This window comes from Pseudonaja textilis, chromosome 6 (genome assembly GCF_049901715.1).
Source record: "Pseudonaja textilis isolate UNSWEBS1 chromosome 6, rPseTex1.2, whole genome shotgun sequence".
NCBI lineage: Eukaryota > Metazoa > Chordata > Lepidosauria > Squamata > Elapidae > Pseudonaja > Pseudonaja textilis.
The window spans coordinates 62,618,820-62,638,300 of NC_141995.1; the positions used below are offsets into that span (position 1 = coordinate 62,618,820).

The 19,481-nt window shown below is 41.7% G+C and overlaps 1 protein-coding gene across 3 annotated transcripts in view; it reads left to right on the forward strand.

The window, feature by feature from the left end:
• Positions 1 to 19,481, forward strand: part of CC2D2A (coiled-coil and C2 domain containing 2A) — a 67,616-nt gene that overhangs the window by 43,917 nt on the left and 4,218 nt on the right. For all 3 annotated transcript variants that reach the window (XM_087936705.1, XM_087936707.1, XM_087936706.1), the window contains 9 exons: positions 836 to 937; positions 1,223 to 1,399; positions 4,492 to 4,695; positions 5,181 to 5,267; positions 5,844 to 5,957; positions 6,333 to 6,467; positions 8,299 to 8,421; positions 10,615 to 10,673; positions 17,919 to 18,096. In XM_087936705.1, coding sequence (XP_087792831.1) covers positions 836 to 937; positions 1,223 to 1,399; positions 4,492 to 4,695; positions 5,181 to 5,267; positions 5,844 to 5,957; positions 6,333 to 6,467; positions 8,299 to 8,421; positions 10,615 to 10,673; positions 17,919 to 18,096 — 1,179 coding nt within the window. The remainder of the gene's footprint in view (positions 1 to 835; positions 938 to 1,222; positions 1,400 to 4,491; positions 4,696 to 5,180; positions 5,268 to 5,843; positions 5,958 to 6,332; positions 6,468 to 8,298; positions 8,422 to 10,614; positions 10,674 to 17,918; positions 18,097 to 19,481) is intronic.

Genomic DNA, 19,481 nt, shown 5'->3' on the forward strand with positions numbered 1-19,481 from the left:
ATTTACTGCCTTGGGTCTTTACTGAAGACATTTGTGGCTTTCAGAATATCTTAAGCACCTTCAAAGGACACCGTTGAACTTCTTGTTCCACACCCCTGGAAGAAATCCTGCAAATTTCTGCATGGACAGGCTTTTATTCTATGGCCAAGGATTAATTTAATTTATTCAGATGCAAAAGAACTAATGAAGTGGCTTTTATTTTGATTGGTTTACTGATTACGTCTTATATCAATCCCATATTTCACTTCCAAATAAGTTTAAGAAAGAATAAAGTAAAGACGATCAATATTCTTTTGTATCACACCTGGCCCAATTTGGGCTCCTAAGAAAGAAAGACCCTCGGCTCCGTTTGTGGGAAAGGCATACTTTTACTGAAAGCCAAGGGTTTTTTTTTTTTACAGCAAAGCCAGAACTAAAAGTTTGTATGCATAGGTTCCCTAGTTAACTTTCCTGTCGCTCCCCCATTATCTCTCTATTAAAAATTAATTTAAAAGTAAGAAAAGTACTGAAAGAGTAAAAATAGTAAAAAAAAAAAAAAAGGAGAGCAAAGCTTAAAGCCGCTACTCACAATTGCTATCTTGGAGTTTTTTATATTTATAAACTAGATTGGGTTACCTTTGAGTGCCACTCTGCTATTACGGGTGTTATTACTATTATTGTTTGTTGGTTTTAATTGTATTTTGGTTACCCAGAGTCACAACTGTGAGAGGGACAGCTTTGTAACTTGGCAAATTAAATACATACATTAATTCTAGAGAATCTAGGAAGAGAAATAGGGAAGCTCAACGTGTTCTTTTTGCAAATGTTGATCAGGATTTTTGGGACATTTCCTTAGGATGATCGCGAAAGGGAAATCGGCGGGGTCCACACATGTATGGAAAAGCGCTGGCTTGGACTGATTCGGATACCATTTACAACAGTATATTTTCAAGGAAGAGTAAGTGCTAAAGAAAGCATTTTTACAGACAAACTTGCATATAAATAGCATTAATGCTTAACAACTCCTGGTGGTGCTGAAGTTAAAGTGCAGTATTGCAGGCTAACTCTTCCCACAGCCTGGAATTCCATCCATTCTTCCAAGGTCAGTAAAATGGGGGCCCAGATTATTGGGGACAATATGCTGACACAGAGAGAGGGTGCTTTATGAGGCCGCATACAAGTCTTAAGTGCAATTATTGCTATTGCTATTTTTACTCAGGACTCTTTGTTTCTCTTTGTCTAGATTGATGGCACGTTCAAGATTGAAACTCCTCCCATCCTTCTTGGCTATAGCAAAGGGAAAAATGTGGGAATTGACAGAAAATACGATTCCATGCAGCAACTGAGCGATGGTTCCTACCTTTCCTTGTTCATTACGATTGAACCTCAACTTATTCCCGGAGAATCAGTTCAAGAAAGGGTAAACCAGGACAAGTTTTATTTCTGGGTATAATTTGGACATTTAGGAAGGGGTTTGCCTCCATTTTCATAAAATCCACAAAGAGCAAATAAATGGGACTCCAATTGAACAGGGATGCGCTTTTCTTAGAGTGCAATTTATCCCGGCGTGCTCATTCTTCTTTCTGAGGAAGTGTTGCACAATATGACTCTACAGTTATTGTAAGATTTTACCATTCAAAAGGAGCCATTATATTCCTGCAGCCTGAAAGGTCTTCCGCGTGAAGGTAGTCCCACAAAATTGCTCCAAAAAGTGCTCCCTACAAAACTCAATACTATCAAAACCAACTCATGTAAGTTTATTGGAGCCATTTTGATAGTTCAAATAGTATCAGAAATGCCATTTTACAAATAGAAACAGACATCGTTTCGATGTCAGAGTATGGTTTCTTCTTAACTTCTGACTAACCCACCTGTATTTACAGATCATTTAAAATCATCATACCATTAAAAAGCGCTAGATAAAATTGAGTTGCTATGCTGGTTATAGAAAATCTATGCACATTAAGCTTTAATAGTGCTACAACTGCCCTTAAATAACAAATCTAGAATTTAGATCTCCAAACAAGCCTATGTAAAGTCACACCCCAATATTTATCATTTGCTTCCAAAAGGATCCCTTCTAACCACGTATTTATCATCCAGTCCAATTTTAAAATTTGGTAAGACCTTCACATTAATCAGGTTGGATGCTATGCCTCAGCAGTCTTTCTTGGATGTTTTAATTTCAAGGTATTTCAAGGTATTCCAATGCATCTTTGGTTATTTCCAAGTGGTTATGGTCCAATAGAAATTCTAGGGCCTAGGGCCCAGGCCACATGCTGTCCTCTATATAAGAACTGTAAGCTGACCCTTATACGTCCCATCATGAAGAAATTCCCAGGTAGATCAGCGGTCCCCAACCGTTCCAACTTGACAGATCAGCATGGGCATGTATATATGAGTGACAGGTGCATGTGTGCATGCCCAACTCTATTGGTACGGGCACACACGTCCTCCACTCAGGTGAATGGACGTATGCACATGAGCAGGTGGCACTTGTGTTTGCACACCAAGCTCCACTTGCGTAAGCGGAGGGCGCTTGAATGGATGGTGCTTGTGCATGAAGTTCCATTTGTGAAAATGGAACCTCACATGCGAGCGGCCTTTGGTGGAGCTTCAAGCGTGAGCACAAGCACCCCCCACTCCTGTGCAAAGCTCCATTTGTGCAAGTGGAGGGCACATGCACCCACCACTTGCATCAGTGGAGCTCTGCGCATGTGCATGCTCCTGCCACGCCCACTTGCCCACAGTAGGCTGGGCCGCCAAGGTGGAGAGATTGGGGACCGCTGCCCTACCTGGAAATTTCCTCATGACAGAACATCTAAGGGTCTGCCTAGAGTCCTTCTACAGAGAACGGTATATGGCCTAGAATCTCTATTGGAAGTAACTGAAGATGCAACTATAGATGCTGAACCATAAAATGAGAAGATGAGAATAAAGTTGGAGATTTGGGAGTGTGAAGCCATGTTTCATAAGTTCAAGGTGCAGTGAAAGGGCAAGGCCTGCTTGGGATGGGCACTGAATATACTTCTCCAGAGAACAAAGTTTTTTGCTTCTAGTCGTTTCTTCATAAATTTTGAGTTGCATATCTATCTCTCTATACCCATCTCTATTTCTATATCATTCCCATTTGGGAGCCAAATAACCTGTTAGAATTCTTGACCTTTAACTTTAATCCTTTTCCTTAACCCCATCCTTTTAATCAGAACTTGCTTCATGAAAATTCATGTCGAGGTCCAATTATTGTTTATGGACTTCTCTCAATGGTTTGATTTCAGAATTTTCAGAATTTTGAAAGGGTTTAGTTGAAGCAAAGATTATATAACTCTTCCTTGAGAGTGAGCTCAGTCATCTAGTTTCAGTAGAGATGGGCAGATTTTCCTTTCCATGATGACGTCTTGCTAGAAAGCTCACTTCTTTTCCTAATAATCACAGTTCCTTCCTACTCTTGGAAAAACGATAATTAAATAATCAAACATTTCCCTTACTATTTTAACAGCTTAGTTTTTATATTCTTTCACATGGTTCTTGCCCGTTGCATTGCATTGCATTGGTATTTCTCCCCCCACCGCGCTTTTTCTTGCTGGTCTTCCTGAATCTGTGTAGATGAATGAAATGTTGAAGAAGGTAAACGATGTTTAAATGTAATTTAAAAAAATAAATAAGTAACAGGGTTTGGTTAGAACTATTTATGTTTGCTGTGCATTTGTTTCCTTGTACATTTAAAACTAGTGTTTATACAGTACAAAATATGTGTCTGATTATTTTGACAATAGTAATGTACTTGTTATAAGATAAAGGAACCATCCCAGGACACTCTGTACTTCTAAGGTGGCGTGTTTGGTGCTGAGATAGAATAGGGAACTGGAATTATTAAATATACTTTAGAGATAAAATATACTGATATATCCAAAGTGTTTACTATTACTGTTAAAATTATTGCTGTGACAACTATTATTATATTACTGCACTCTTTTCTGAACTTACAGAGAAGAAAAAAAGGGAAGGGAGAAGTGAATCAAAAGAGAAATAGGAAATTGAAGAGATGCAAACAAGTGAAAGAGTGAAATCAGAAATATATTGTGAATTAGATATATAGAAGAGTCAACCTTTCTGTGTTTATTTAGCAATGAATTATAGATGGGAATGTGTACTTCAGTGCCCCGTGTTTTATTAACTTGGTGGAAAGTGTCTCAACTGAAGACAAGCTCCCTGGCATTTGGCACAGGATAATTGTGCAATTCCAGAAAAAGATGCAGTTACTTTAAAGAGTCACTGACAGGTACTAAGGCTGCCCTCTAGTGAGCTCCTTGGCTGAAGTTTCATTGAATCAAAGCATCCTTTGAATATCCTCCCGGTGCCTTTCTGCCATCCGTAACAAGAAATATCACTTATATCCAAAGCATTAATCTTGACAGGAGTTGTCTGTGGCTATGAGCATATTAGCTATTTAAGTTTTATGCATTAGTTGCAACATTTAAAAAAAAAACTTGGATTTTTTTCTTCTTCAAGTTTGACACTCAAGAAGATGAGAAGCTTCTTCAAGCAGCTGAAAGATTCAAAGCTGAATGTGCCTTGAAGTTTCCAGGTCGCCAGTGCCTGACCACCGTGATCGACATCAGTGGCAAAACACTCTTCGTGACGAGGTTCATCCGAGCGCTCAACCCCCCAGAAGAGCTCCTACAAGTCCATCCAGACAGTCCACAGCAAACCTCGGTGCGTATTTTTATTCTCTGAGGAACTTACATCTGTAACATGCAAAGCAAGATTTAATTCTTTGCTTCAATAAAACAGAATGTTTGTAGCTCAGGGTTGAAATGAGGGGGTCTTTGCTGCTTGGTTATTTTCTTGCAGACATTTCATTTCCTAAACTAGGTAACATCATCAGTGCTAGTGTTATTTAGTTTGGGTAGTGTTATTTTAGTTTTGTTTTGCTCACTTTAAATCTCAACGGGCCTGCTTCATGGATTTCTGAGAAGTGAACCAGTCAGCCCAAGGACATTAACCTGACTTGGTGCACTCAGACTGAATTATTTTGGACCAATCTGGAAGAAAGCCCGATCTAGCCTGCAACAAGCCCGGGAGAAACCAAAAGAGACCCACCGTTTCTAAAGGGAGGATAGTCTTGTGTTTATAATAACAAGGGCAGCTTTGGCCTCAGGCTAATGAGAGGATTTTTGCTTTCTCTCCTCTGTACATAGGAATTAATTGCCCGATATGTAGCCCTGATTCCTTTCTTACCCAATAAGGTATTTGCTGGAATGTGTGATCTGTGGAGTACTTCTGATGTAAGTTAAAAGCTTCAAATGTCTAGAACTCTGTGTTTTATCATCAAAAGAAGTTATTTTGTAATCATTGATGCCAAAACAATAGGGGGTATGTGTGGAATAATTAAAGTTGCTCTGGGTTGTGATGTTGGCAGTAACGGTGTTATGCTCTTTTACATTGGTATACATGCATCAACTTTGGGGAGAGTGGAAAATTTGAATTGCTGCAAATGACCTTTTAGGATAAATAGAAGTTGAAATCTCATCAAAGGCTTTGTTGAGGCAGGCACCATCTGCTTTCAATTTTAGCGATCCAGTTTGGTCTACAATTCTCTAATTAACCTTCCTTAATCATGCTGCAGTAAGCTAATTTCTTGTATAAAAGGATGTTATGCATTTGTGAAGAATATTTATTTTCTGATTGTGTAGTTCTAAGTTGAACCACTTTAAATGAAAATAAGATATAGCTGTTTCCATTACACAGCTGGAGTGGTAGCAGTTTATAGCTGCCCTTTCACCTTAAGGGAAATTAAGGCAAAATATTCAGTGATAGAAAATTGCCCTTAACAGCACCGTTTGTTTGCTCACCTTTGTTAGCAGTTCCTTGATCTTTTGGCTGGAAACGAAGAAGAACACGCTGTGCTGTTGTGTAATTACTTTCTTGCTCTTGGCAAAAAGGCCTGGCTTCTCATTGGGGCCGCTGTTCCAGAGGTAAGGCGTTTGTGCTTAGCAGTTCAACAAAACTCCCTTGCATGAGAAAATACGCTGCCTCCGTGGTCCATGCTGATTTTAGAAGCAGACAGAGACCCTGGTTCAGAGGTTGCCCCGCTGCACAGTGAGCAGGTTGTCCCAGAGTTTCCAAAATAAGGGTTTCTTTTTATGCTGCTGAACTGGATTATTGGATTTCTCTTATATTCTTCCATTGGCTCATTAGAGTGGTTCAGTTCTTGGACACTGAAATGCCTGGATTTATCACTCTTCTCCACTTTAGCTAATTCAGAATTTGTGTCTTAAGCACTAACAGGCAAATAGTAGAAGGGGAAAGGGAGAACTGGAAATCGGAAATAACTTTATTTTTCCCACCAGGGATCAACAGCTTATGTGCTAACTTGGGAACAAAACCAGTATGTGATTTGGAATCCAAGCCATGGTCATTTTTATGGACAATATGATGCTTTCTGTCCATTGAAAAGGGTCGGCTGTTTGATTTCTGCAGACAATGTAAGTGAACCACCCCTAACTGCCCTGCCAGCACAGCTGAGCCGTTCCTGTCAGCTCCCTGGGCTCCCTGCTGGATAGTTTGCCTGCACATAGGTTACTTTTCCTCTTGCACCAGGAGATGTGCTCTGTAGCTGAGGACACCTGGAATTTAATCCATATGCCAAAGATGTTACCTGGATCTTGCCAAGCAGGTTCTTGACAAATACCTTGTGCATCTAGTGCATGATGAGCTGGTCAGCCTGGCTCCAACTGGCATAAGTTTTATTTGCAGTCATATGAAGAGTAAGTGCCTTCTTTCTTTCATCAACTGGAAGGTTGGTGCCAATTCTCTTCCAAGTGAGTCAGTTGAAGGCAGAAGCAAGGGCTGTGGTTGCTTTCTGTTCCAGAGCCAGAATCAACTCAGCAGCTGTGCAAAATGAGGGCAAGCGGCATCATGACTTGTGCAAATCAACAGGCACAAGCAAATTTCATTTTTTTCATCGTTTTCTGGAGATACAATGTACTCTACCAGACTTTTTTATGGTGGCAAGGCAAAGTGTGCATAGTACCATGTTTCCCTGAAAATAAAACCTAGCATTATGTTCTTTTGGGCTGGAAAATAAACACTTGGGCTTATTTATTTTTTTTGGGGGGGGGTCTTTTTAAGTGCAGGAGGCAGCAAGCGTGGGGGCCCCTGGCAGTGGGAGCACAGCTTCCGCCGGCCCTGCCCTCTCTGTCCCGCTGTCTGCTTGCCCACGACTGGAATAGGCCAAGCTCAGCATGCCCTGGGCTCCACCAACCCTGCCTGCTGGCCCTTCGCCTTCCTGGCATGACGGGTGGAGGCTGGGACATGTTGAGAGCTTGGCCCCAGTTGAGGCTGCAGGCAAACCGACCGTGGGATGGAGAGGGCAGGGCCGATGGTGGCTGCCCAAACACACTTCGCCCAGAGGGAGACGAAGGTTCACGTGGTTGCAAAGGGGATGCTTTGAAAGGGAGCGAATCACTCTGTCCCCAAATACCTGATAGGCGACCAAACACTTTCGCCAGGACAGAGAAACGATGGAGACTCAAAGCTTCGTCTGCAAATATGGTGGTTAGCTCTGTTCAAAGCGTCCTGTTTGGAAGCACACGAAGCTTTGTCTCCCTGTGAGCAAAACGTGCTCAGCAGAACTAAGTAGAGTCAGGTGATCCCAAATGCGCTGCCCACTCTGTTCCACCATCTCTGGACTTGCCTGCTCATGCACCCTACAGGGCGTCAGGATAGCCTGCTTCTCCCATCCCCCATGCCAGTGCCACCACACAAGCCTCCTGTGCGTCAGGCAGCCACTCGGCACATCCGGATCGCCTGTCTTCTCCCCCTGCCTCTGCCTTCACACTTGGAAATAAGGGCATTTGTGCCGTACCAAGATGCCAGCAGGCTGCGGCTACTGCCAAACGCCATCAGCCCTCGTGCACTCGCCACGTCTTGTGTTGGCCACGCCTATTCCCTGAGCTTATTTTCAGGGTAAGGATTATAATAGGCCCACCCCCCCCAAAAAAAATCAGGCTAGGGCTTATTTTTGGAGTGGGTCTTTTTTTTGTTTTCTGGGGAAACTACAGTATGTTCAAGCTTGGATCTGGAGGGCTTCTGAATGTCTGTTGATTTCAATTGAATTTCTTCCCCCTGATTGGCCACATCCTGCCATTGTGTCAGAGGTTCAAATTAAAGTCAGAAGGAACAAGACTGTGTTTAAACAGACCCGCCAAATCACCCCTATCTGGGTGAAAGTAAGTTTGTGGATTTACTCCAGATCAATTAGTCCTGAATTACTACTGCATAAAAGCGATAACAACTAAGTTTTTTCCCTCTTAGGTTTGGTTTAATATTCAACAGGATGATTCCCCACCAAGAATAAATTTTGATGTCAATAAAACCAAATATTGGAAACCTTTCTTTTCTAGAAGTTTACCATTCTCTGGTCTCTCCAGTGTTCAGGTAAAAGGAACTTTTGTCCTCATGTTATTAAAACTATTGAGAAATTTACTCTCTTCTTACAAGTTCAGATTAAGATAGTTTATTAGGAGGAGGGGAATCTTCCTCTTAATAGCAATTCTGTAAAGTGGATTGGAATGAGATCTCCTTCAACCTTGCACGGTCCTCTCTCTCTCTCTATCATAGCATGGACATAACAATTTCCATTGTACAGGTAGTCCTTGTTTACTGACAGGGTGTTCAGGGACTGTTCTAAAATGCAGCAGTCCACTTTATGATCATATCACTTAGCAGCAAAGTTGCTGGTTCCAATTGTGATCCATAAGCAAAGTCTACCTATATCTGAAATTGCTGAAAGGGGATAATATAAATAAATTGTTTTAGTATTTTAGTAAATAGTATTTGCTTTGCTGATTATTTGTGTTGTTTGCAATGCTATGTGCAAGGATGGAATGTCAGAGTTTAGCTGCAGAGTTATTACATCAAGTGATTAAGTATAGTATAAGTATAGTAGGATATGAGACTCTAGGCTCTGCGGTTTTCTGGGCAACATTTTGGGAAGTGATGCCTTCTTGCCTTCTTCCGAGGGCTGAGAGTTTTAACCACTAGACCAAACTGGCTCCAATTCTTTTGAATTGATTCCTACCCCCAACCATCTTCAGTAAATACATTTTCCTCGTTTGATCCATTCATTCTATACCTTGATGCCCTCTAGTTTTGTTACTATGGTCAAAGTCAATCTTGACTCCTGGTGACTACGTAGTGAGGTTGCTTCCGTTTTCTTGATAGCCTATCTTGGAAGCATTTTGCCCTTGGCTGCTTCCTCCTAGGTCATCCAGTTAGCTTTGTGCTTGACTTGGGACCGCAACATTTCCCAGGATCTAGCTTGGTGCCTTTAACCAATTACACCAAATTGGCTGTCTAAGAAGTGGTTTAGATATATTTCATTTAAAAATGGCACATGACAAAAGTGTTCTTTCTGCAACAGAGGTGTCAATTTAATCTACAAAAGCACATTTTAACATGTAAAAATAAATAAATAAATAAAAACTAGAGCTGCCCATCATAAAGATTTAATCCTTATCTGAATATAGTGAATGGTTTTTTTTTTACTAATTAATTAGTTTGGTTGCACTGTGGAAGATAAAGAACCTTATCACAAGTGAAAGCCAGTTTGGTCTGGTGGTTCATGTGGAAGTGAGAAAAGTTGAATTCTAGTCTTGCCTCGGGCACAAAACCAGCTGGCTGACCCTAAATTCCCAGAATTAGAAAACAGGCAAGGGCAAATTAATTTGGGATATCTCTTCTTGCCTTGTCTTCTGGTGTTTTTGAAAATAATTGACTCCCTCTTCTTTGTAGCCATCTCTCAAATATTGGAGCACAGCTATCATGTCACCCATAGTCTTTTTTTTCCACTGAACTAGACATACCCAATTTCTGCAACCATCTTCAATGTGTTAGCCTCCAGCCCCAAAGGCACCAATCTTGGTTGCTCTTCTTGGCACACTTTCAACATCTTTTTTATATTGTGATAAATAAAAGTGGAAGCAGTATTCCAAGTGTGGTCTTACCAAGGCCTTATAAAATGATACTAAAACTTCACATGATCTTGAGTCTATCCCTCTATTAATGCAGCATAGGATTGCATTGACTTTTTTGTTGGCTGCAGCACACAGCTAGCTCCTAATTAAGATATATTTAATATTGGTTGCTTTATGCAAATATGTTAATATTTATTAAATATTATTTAGTGTATTCAATGTTATATAAATATGTATTAAATGTTTGTGTAATATATATTAAATATATATGTAAATATGTATTAAATATTTAATACATATTTAAGATATATTTTTTACAAATCAACTCCGGTTCTTACCAGGTACTGAAAAGATTTTTAATCAGAATAATGTGCCTAGGCCGCCACCATCTTTCACTTCCCAAGCTGGAAAAAAGTTGTTTGTGCCTCATGTTACACAGGTGAAAGAGAAACAGTTTGAAGCTAAACATACAATTTGATTATCCTGTATAAATTGCATAAATGATATTCACTTAGTCAAAATGATTTTAATGTAATTTTTCTTATCCCATATTAATCACTTCAGATCTTGAAAGAATAAAAGTACTGATTAAAGTACTATAATATTGAAGTGAATTTCATAAATACCAAATTACTTCTCTTTCTGATTTCATCAGCCTGAAGAACTCTTCTACCAAAATGCAGACAAATCTGTTGCGCTACATTTACAGAACAGGTAATTTGCCATTAATCATAATATTCAAGGGCTGAAAGTTAATGCTGCCAATGTTTTAAATTACCAACAGATGGCAGTACTGATGTGCAAGAAGCTGCGATGTGTTCTTTAGCATCCGTTCTTTCACTTCACTTGATGGGAGGTTGCTGTGAGAAAAGGATTATAGGGGTATGGTTGAGTTTTTGATTGCTGAAGGATCCCTTCCAAGTGAAAATCACTTCCAAATGCAGGTTGAATATGGTGTCACTGGGCCAAAAAATATAAAGGTAGTAAACCAGAATCGATATGTGTGATCAAGCACAAAGTACTTGACCTGTGACAACCGATATACTTTATGTGAAAAGAGTTCAAGAACTGATAAAGGGCAATTGGCAGATCAAAGGGAAATTGCTGTCAGGCTTGATTTTTGAAGAAATGTGAATATCAGAAGGGTTGTGCAAAATGAGTCCCTTACATGGCAGGAAAGAAGTTTCAAGAATTGAAATTTACAGCAGTTGTCACACTGCAAGAATGAAGGGGAGGAATTTCTTTGCAGCACTTCAGCAGTTTATGCCAGGGGTGTCAAACTCAAGGCCCGCGGCCCACATCTGGCCTGCGCTGTAGTCAGATTCTGCCCGTGGGGCCGTGCTGGTCCACCCAATGTGAAGAGGAAAGATCGGTCCAGTCTACCCAACACAAAGGAAGATCAGGCCAGTGTAGCTTTGGCCTGGTCTACCCAGTGCAAAAAGGAAGCATGCCAGCAGTTTGGGGAGTGGCTTCACGCTGGCCACACTCCCCCCCGCCGCCCCCCGAGGTCAATCACAGCCCTGATGTGGTACTCAATGAAATTGAGTTTGACACCCTTGGTTTATGTAATATGAACCCATTGTCATGACCCAGAAAGTACTATTGGCCCATGCAATATCATCCTAAAGAGAGGTGAAAAATTTTAACACCCAGGCTAAGCAGGAAAACTCATAGCTATAATTTCTTGGGACACAGAGGGCATTATTTTCTTGAACTTGACAGCCCTGTCAGCTCAGAGCACTATTGTCAGGTCTGCCGTCTTCAGCTTCTTCACTTTGCTGGCATCCTGCCATAAATCACGAGAGGTGAAGGAATTTAGAGAAGGAATGTTTAGGCATGGAGAAGTGAAGACAAATTGGGGGGGAAGCTGACGTGAACCAGAGGTGTCAAACCGGAATAAGCCAGCTGCCATGGATTCCTGGCCTGGGAACAGAATGCAAAACTACAATGGAGAAGCATCAAGCTTAAAAGTGGTTCCCAAAACATCGGGAAAAAGAAAAAGAAACCCTATTGGACACTGGTGAACTGATCGAGGGGGGAGGGCCAGGGAAAGGGGAAGGAATATTCAGATCTAGCTTTGCTTTTGCTGCTACTCCTTATCACAGGGGTGCCTAACTTCATTGAGGGCCGCATCAGGGTTGTGTTTGACCATTTGCATTGGCAGAGGCACCACGGGCCAATCCTTCGCTGTTTCCAGGGCAGCCCCGTAAGCCAAATCTAAGCATAACGTATGAGCCTCGGTGGCGCAGTGGTTAGAGTGCAGTACTGCAAGCTACTCCTACTGCAATCTGGCAGATCAATTCCCACCAGGCTCAAGGTCGACTCAGCCTTCCCTCTTTCCGAGGTGGGTAAAATGAGGACCCAGATTGTTGGGGGCAAGAGGCTGACTCTGTAAACCGCTTAGAGAGGGCTGTAAAGCACTATAAAGCAGTATATAAATCTTATTGCTACTGCTATCCCGAGGGCCTTGAGTTTGATACCCCTTGCTTATCACATCACCCACATGAAGTCAAGGGTTTCCTTTCCTAAATGTCTGAGTTGGGGCAGGTCTGACATAATGCTAGATCTGTAATAACAGTCAACCTGGAGACATATCTCTACTATGGGGACCATGCACAAAATGTTGGCACAAGAGAATGATCGGGAAGAGATGGAAGCTTGGTGGGAGACCACATCGAAATCCCTAAGCAGAGGAGACCACCCCAAGTGGCTAGGAGAGGCAGAGGGCTGCAACAACCAGTCGAAATCCTGATGGTCGCTGGCAGTCAGAAGGGCGATTAGGAGGAGAGACCTTCTAGAGCACGGGTGTCAAACTTGCAACATCACGTTGCCATCACATGATGTATCACCCTTTGTCCCTTCGCGGAGCTGGCCTGTGTGTGACATGATTTTGACACCCCTGCTCTTGACACCTTCCCTTGGGGGACCAGAGGAAGTTGCCAGAGGGAATCCCACATCAAAGATGCGGACAAAGTGGCATGGGGCAAACCAGATGATGGCAGCATGCTCATCGAACAGGCTTCAGAATTCCTGAAGGGCACCTTCAACAACCTCCAAGCACATGAAGATCTAGCTCAGTTGGCACCACCAGCACCTGAACCAGGGCAGGGGGACAGGCAGACGATGGTATGGGTACACCCACCACTATGGCCGCTATGGTGTCTGCTCCCTGACACCAGCTCCAGCAAAGCAGCTGGCACCAGCTCCAATGCAAAAGGCCACTTCTGGACCCGCAAAGAAAATGGGAAAAGCAACCCCAATGACTCGGGAGGCAGCCCTAGGAGTGGAGGTGGTTGAGTTCACTCCATCACCTGGTGATGTTACAAGAACTCTGACAGCATCTACCAGGAACCCAGCATGGAGCAACACCAACATAAATGATGATCCCTTGGTAAGTCACTCCATGATATCCATGATGATCCTAATAGAACTGATTGTGCCTTCTCCAGAGTGTAAGGAGAACCTGGTTGCCCTCCTAGACTTGGGCTGTACCAGATGCCTGGTCAACCTGGCTTAGTCAAGAAACTAGGTCTGCGACTAAGGGAACATAAAATACCCATGGCTTTCTGGCAGTTGGATGGTTAGTAGCAGGAGGGCCCCCCATGACATTTGTCACTGAACTGATAGAGATGAGGATGGGACCCCAGGAAGAAACCCTAAGCTTTATTGTGCACCATACATGGAGAGACCCATTGTATTAGGACTAGCATGGCTCCTCCTATGTAAATTGGAGGAAGAGGAGGAGGATATTAAAGATTCACGAAAGGCATCTGAGGAAAACTGGCCAAACTCAGACTCGGTATCAGAATCAGGATAGAGCTAGAAGTCCAGCCCCCTGCTCAAGCAGGAGACCCTATACCATTTTAGACAAGTGACTATTCCATAAAGTAAAAACCTCCAGTGATGAAGCACCCACAATATCTGAAGGGAACCTGTTCCGCTGGTGAATTGTCCCGTGACGAAGTTGCTCCTCACACCAGTAGGCAGGAACGCAAAGAGGGAAATTGGGGCTGAACATGGGAGTCCCCCAAAAGAGACCACCAAACCCTCAAAAAGCATTGGAAGTTACGAGATGTTTTCAGTGAGCCCCACAGACTGTTCCATAGAGATATTGCCAAGGGCCACGCTACCCAAGCTGACATTGTATTCCATGAATCTCAAGAGAGCTCAAGGAGCCCCAGGCATTCATAGATAAAAACTTGCAACAAGGGTTCAGCCAGCCAGCCCTGGTACTATTCCAGGAAAAGAAAGACGGGGGCCTTCCACCTGTGCATGGATTATCTTGGGATAAATGCAATCTGCATTCAGAACATTTATCCCCTATCCTTAATGAAAGACATGCTGGCCCACTTGGAAAAAGCGAAAATCTTTACTAAACTGGACTTGCAGGTGGTGTACTACCGCATAAGATCAAAAGGGGGGATGAATGGAAAACTGCATTTAACTGCCCTTCAGGGAGCTTTCAATTCCAAGTATTTTCCTTTGGACTTCTAGGATGGGCTCCGCCCCACACCAGAAAAGAACTACAAAACTTTTCCTGGGATTCACAAATTTGTTAACACCTGTTGTGGCTCGCAGAGCTGGCAGCAGGTTTGGACAGTGAGGAGGTTGGGGAGGAACATGTGGCAGTCCTGGAGTCTGGGGAAGGCTCTGACGAGGGCTCTGCATCGGAGGCAGAGATGGGGCCAGGGCCATCTGACAGTTATCAGCTGCCTTCGGAGTCAGACATCAGTGAGGCAGAAGAACAGCTGGAGCCTGTTCCCAGTGTGCGCATCACAGAGCTGCCAGAAGAAGGGAACAGTTAAGAAACAAGAGTTGACAAGGGAGTAAAGCCAAAGGCGGACGGTGAATGGCCCCTCACAGAGAGAATAAAAGAGGAGCGAAAGGGGAGTGGGGTTTTGCAGGAGACAATTAGTTCGTTTGGGTAAAGATCTGTTCCTGAATTTTTGCCAAGTATTGTCTGCTACAGTGTGGCATCTGAATGATATCGGCCTGGGAACTCTCCAAGCCTGATAAAGGTCTGTAATTGTAAAATATCTTGAAAGACTGTTGGCCAGGACTTTGATGGAGAGGAATTCATTGTCAGGAGTTTTCAAGATGGCTGCGCACATGGATGCTGCAGCTGGCCGCTCCTTCTTTCATTGTATGGTGTGTATGATTCAGTGTGTGATTTGAATTCTTTCCTTGATTGAATCCTGTGGAGCAAGGGACATCTATAATCGGTAAACCTTGTTACAAATTGGTCTGAAATGTGAAAAGGCTATTACGGATGATTTTATATGTTCTCATAACATACTGGAGGAGGCAGCTAGGACCCTGGGGGAGCCATGGATCACTATCCCTGCAGGAAGGAGGAAGAGGTGGGGAAAGAGGAACAGAGGATGCCCTGCTGGGATTCTATTTAGGCTGAGTAAATTTCCACACAAGCCTTCAATTCCAAGTATATTTCTTACCAAAGCAAGATCTCTAACAAAATGGACGAATTAAGGCTATAGATCGCAAAGACTAAATTCATCAAGAACTGCTGTGTTTTGCTAATCATGGAAACTTGGCTTCATTCACTCATTCCAGATGCAGCTGTTGAGCTGGAAGGCTACACAGCTCACTGGCAGAACAGGAGTAGAGATTCTGGACTTCCGGGTTGAGCCGTCCTCACTGACGGACCGTAGACTGTGACTGTCCGCAGCCATGGCCCGTGCTCTCTTGTTGGACAGCCCCAATCCTTGTGATTAGGGGCTGAAGCTGCCTCGGGGGGGGGGGGGGGGAGAGAAAGCAGAAGCCACCAACCAGGTTGAGGGGAGCCACATCTCCTTCCCTTGACTCAGCAATTTTTCCCCCGAAGACAACTGAAGCGGTGGTCTAAAATGGCCACCCCAAAGAGGAGGACTCAGCTGGACTAAGTTTGTGCTGGAGTGAAGAAAGAGGTAGATAACATGAGAGCCGGGACAAGTGAGCGCAACAATTAAACAAAAGGTACCCCAGATTAAAAAAATAAGAATTTTTAAGAAAGAAAAGAAAGTGGCGGAAATATAAAGGAAAAAAAATACAAAAAATAACTTTGACAGCTGAACAGGGCTTCAAACTGGGAAAGGAAGAAGCCGGAACACAATACTTAACTAAATTGAATTAAAATATTTTGGCAATAAGCAGGCATAAATTAAAGCTGAACTTAAGAGTGTTGGTGGGGGAGGGAAATATATAAATTGGAGATTTGATTGTATTGGATTATTGAGGCTTGAAAAGCCCTGAATAATAAAACAGGGAAAAAAAGGTGAAGATTTTGTATAACAAAGAGTGCCAAAAATTTCAGTTTAAAAATAAAAGGAAAAGATCTTGTTTATCTATGAACTTGATTTGATACAATGTAAAGGAAATATTGAAACAATATAACAAGAACCCTAGAAAGTGAAAGTTGAACTAGAATAAAAGAAAAAGTAAGAAAAGACTGACTGCGGTACTAATTGGTGATTTTGGTATAGACCCAGTGTTGGAATAATTGTGAATCTAGAAAACCTGGAGAAGGAAGAAGAAAAATAAAAGTTTTTGTGGATTTTAGTGATCATAAGAGTGTGCAACGATGATATCTCTTCAGGAACTAAAAATGGAACTTAATAATATGAAAGAATTACTACAGGAAAAAGATGAATTGTTTGGCTCTGTTTTAAAAGCTATGGAAATGGCGATGGAAGAACATGAAGAAAGGACTTCAGAGAAGGAGGAGTTAGTTCAAGGAGAAGCCATCTTAAATAGACAATTAACACAAAGAACACCACAAAGAAGGGGGAAAAGAAGGGGGGTTAAAAATTTGAGATTCAAGGTTACTAGAAAGGGGAAGACCTGTGAAATTAGGAAAGGTAGAAAGAAACAGCAGAAAAGGGGGAAGGAAGATACAAAGACTGGAGGGAGAAAAGACATGGGAAAATAAAGGGGAAGAGAGGTAGTGAGAAACAGGAGCAGGAAATAAAGAAATATGGAAATAAAGACATTGGTTTATTCAGAAGACATAGAGACAGTGGTTAGTGAATTAAAAAAAGAGGATTCCGCCAGGGGATGAGGGGTAATAAGAATGCATTTGTATTACAAAATATTTAGAAAATAGGGAAAGATAGACTACTAAGAGAAGGAATGGACACCGATATTATTTAGTAGGTGAATGCATATTTTTAGTCTTATTGTTAAAAAAAAGAAATGTCAATGTGTATTAAGTAAGTTGAAATAATTGAAATGATCTATGAGGATGTTTAAAAATGCGATTAATATCAGTGACCGGGACTAGTTAAATGGATTAATTGTCTTTTTTTTTCTTACCTTTGTTTTGAAATTATAAATAAATTATATGAAAGGGGAAAATATTAAAGGGGGAAACACAGTGCAGAATCTGATGGAAAAGATATGTTATGTAGATTTTGTAGGGAACGACCATTATTATAACTAGCTAAAAACAAATGTTTATTGGGAATTAAGGTATATTTAAACCACAGAGATGACACACTCAAATTAGCAAAAGGGGGGAGGGGAAACTTTTTCTCTTGTGTAAAGGCTTGTATTAATTTAGTGGAAAGGACCTCAGGAGACAGATACTGAATTCTGTTCTCATCTAGTTCCCTAGCTGAAGTGACAAACCCTCGTGTTACCATCTCATTTTTTTTTTCTATTATGAAAATTGACTTCAAATGTTATTACTAAAATGTGGGGTTTATGTTACAATTAAAAAATGGTAGGAATCTAAACTGTAGTGTTTTGAATACCTTTTCATAAGCCCAAATATATGATATATAGAGAAGCCAGAAATCACATTTCCAATGTAGTTTTAGTCGTTTGTTTACTTAGGCTATACAACTCCAATTGAAAATGATTCTTGCTAGCTCATTCTTGATGTTCTGCAATCGAAAACAGTTGCAGAAAACCCACAGAATTTCAAATGCAAATTTAACATTTTCAAAAAAATTATAAATGCAGGCTTGAGAAGATACTAAAAGAAAAAATCATGGAATGGCGGCCAAACCACTTGACACGTTGGAACAGATACTGTACCTCTGCCCTCCGGCAGTTCTTGCCTCTGTTGGAGAAACATCGAGGCAAAGAGGCAGAAGATGATCATCAGGCAGAATTACAAAAACAACTTGGAGACTACAGGGTATGGATAAAAAAAATTTCTATTCCTGAAAAGCATTTTAGATATTTGATAGCTCTGATGCAGCAGCACAATGAGGCAGCGTTTTTTCAAACTTAGCAACCTTAAGATGTGCAGGCTTCAAAGTGCAGACTGGGCTATTTTGGGAAATGAACTCCACGCAGCTTGAAGTTGCCAAGTTTGAAAAATACTGCCCGAGAGGTATTCAGAAAAAAACATTTCCACACCCTCAGTGGGAAGATATTCCCCATCTAACAGGATTTGGTTTCTGACTTAGACTTAGGAGCAGTTTAACTTTCATCTTAGCATCTATTGGAAGGAAATTATTGCTTTAGAGTTAACTGCTTAAACTGGTCAAAGGGCCAAGTCAGCTTTGATTTAGCACAGGAGTCTTCAACCTTGACAGCTTTGAGACTTGTGGAATTCTTCCTCCAGTCATGTTAGCTCAGGAATTCTGAGAGTTTGAAGTCCATAAGTCCACAAATCTTAAACTTGCCAAGCTTGAAGACCCCTGGTTTAGCACATTATGGTCTAAATCAGCCCCTTGGCTTGCCTAACTAGAGCTTATTAAGGGAAACATTTAGCATTTTCTGGGCCTGATTATAACCTTCTTTTACACAATTACTCATGTGCATAAGAAATATTGTGTACAACTTAGATTTTTTTTCCTCAAAAGACAAAGTGGGAATGGCAATTATTTTAAAGAATTTGTCTGGTGGCAGAAAGGAGGAAAATGGAGTTTAAATCATGTTATACCTGACACAATTCTGTATTGTTATTTTTTAACTGTATTTTGATAAGGGCATCTGCAAATGCAAAATGAAATATTGCAAACACTATCGGTGAATCCTGATTTATTGACTTAGGTTGATCTTTATTTGATCGAAAGTAGAATTGCTGGCAGGGGCATCCACTGAAAGGGGTAAAAAAATTGACCCTGAGACCACCCTTTTTCCTTTGTCACATAGACATAGAAAGGATTTTCATGGCTGATTTGCATGGCTGTCGCCACTATCCTGGCATTTTCAGTCCCCCTTCAATGGCTGGAAATACTAAAGATAGAATATAAATGGAAACGAAGGGAGGGCCGCAAGGACTGCCCCCTCTTGATCCCTGAGCATGGAGAGTGGAGAGAAGGCAGAAACAGGGCAGGCCAACACGATGACTCAGGAAAGCGCCCCGCCTCTCTTCACAAGGCACACCTGGGGACTGAGATTTAAGGAGAAGCTGGGGGAGGCGCATTTGTCGGGAACAAACTCTGAATTTGTAGAGTTTGGTGTGCTGGTACAAACATTTGGAGTTTGCAGGACTGCTTGCTTCTTCCTGATTTCATGGACTCAGTGCCTTGTTCTTGACTTCGTGGACTCCTTGTTTGTTCCTTGGTTCAT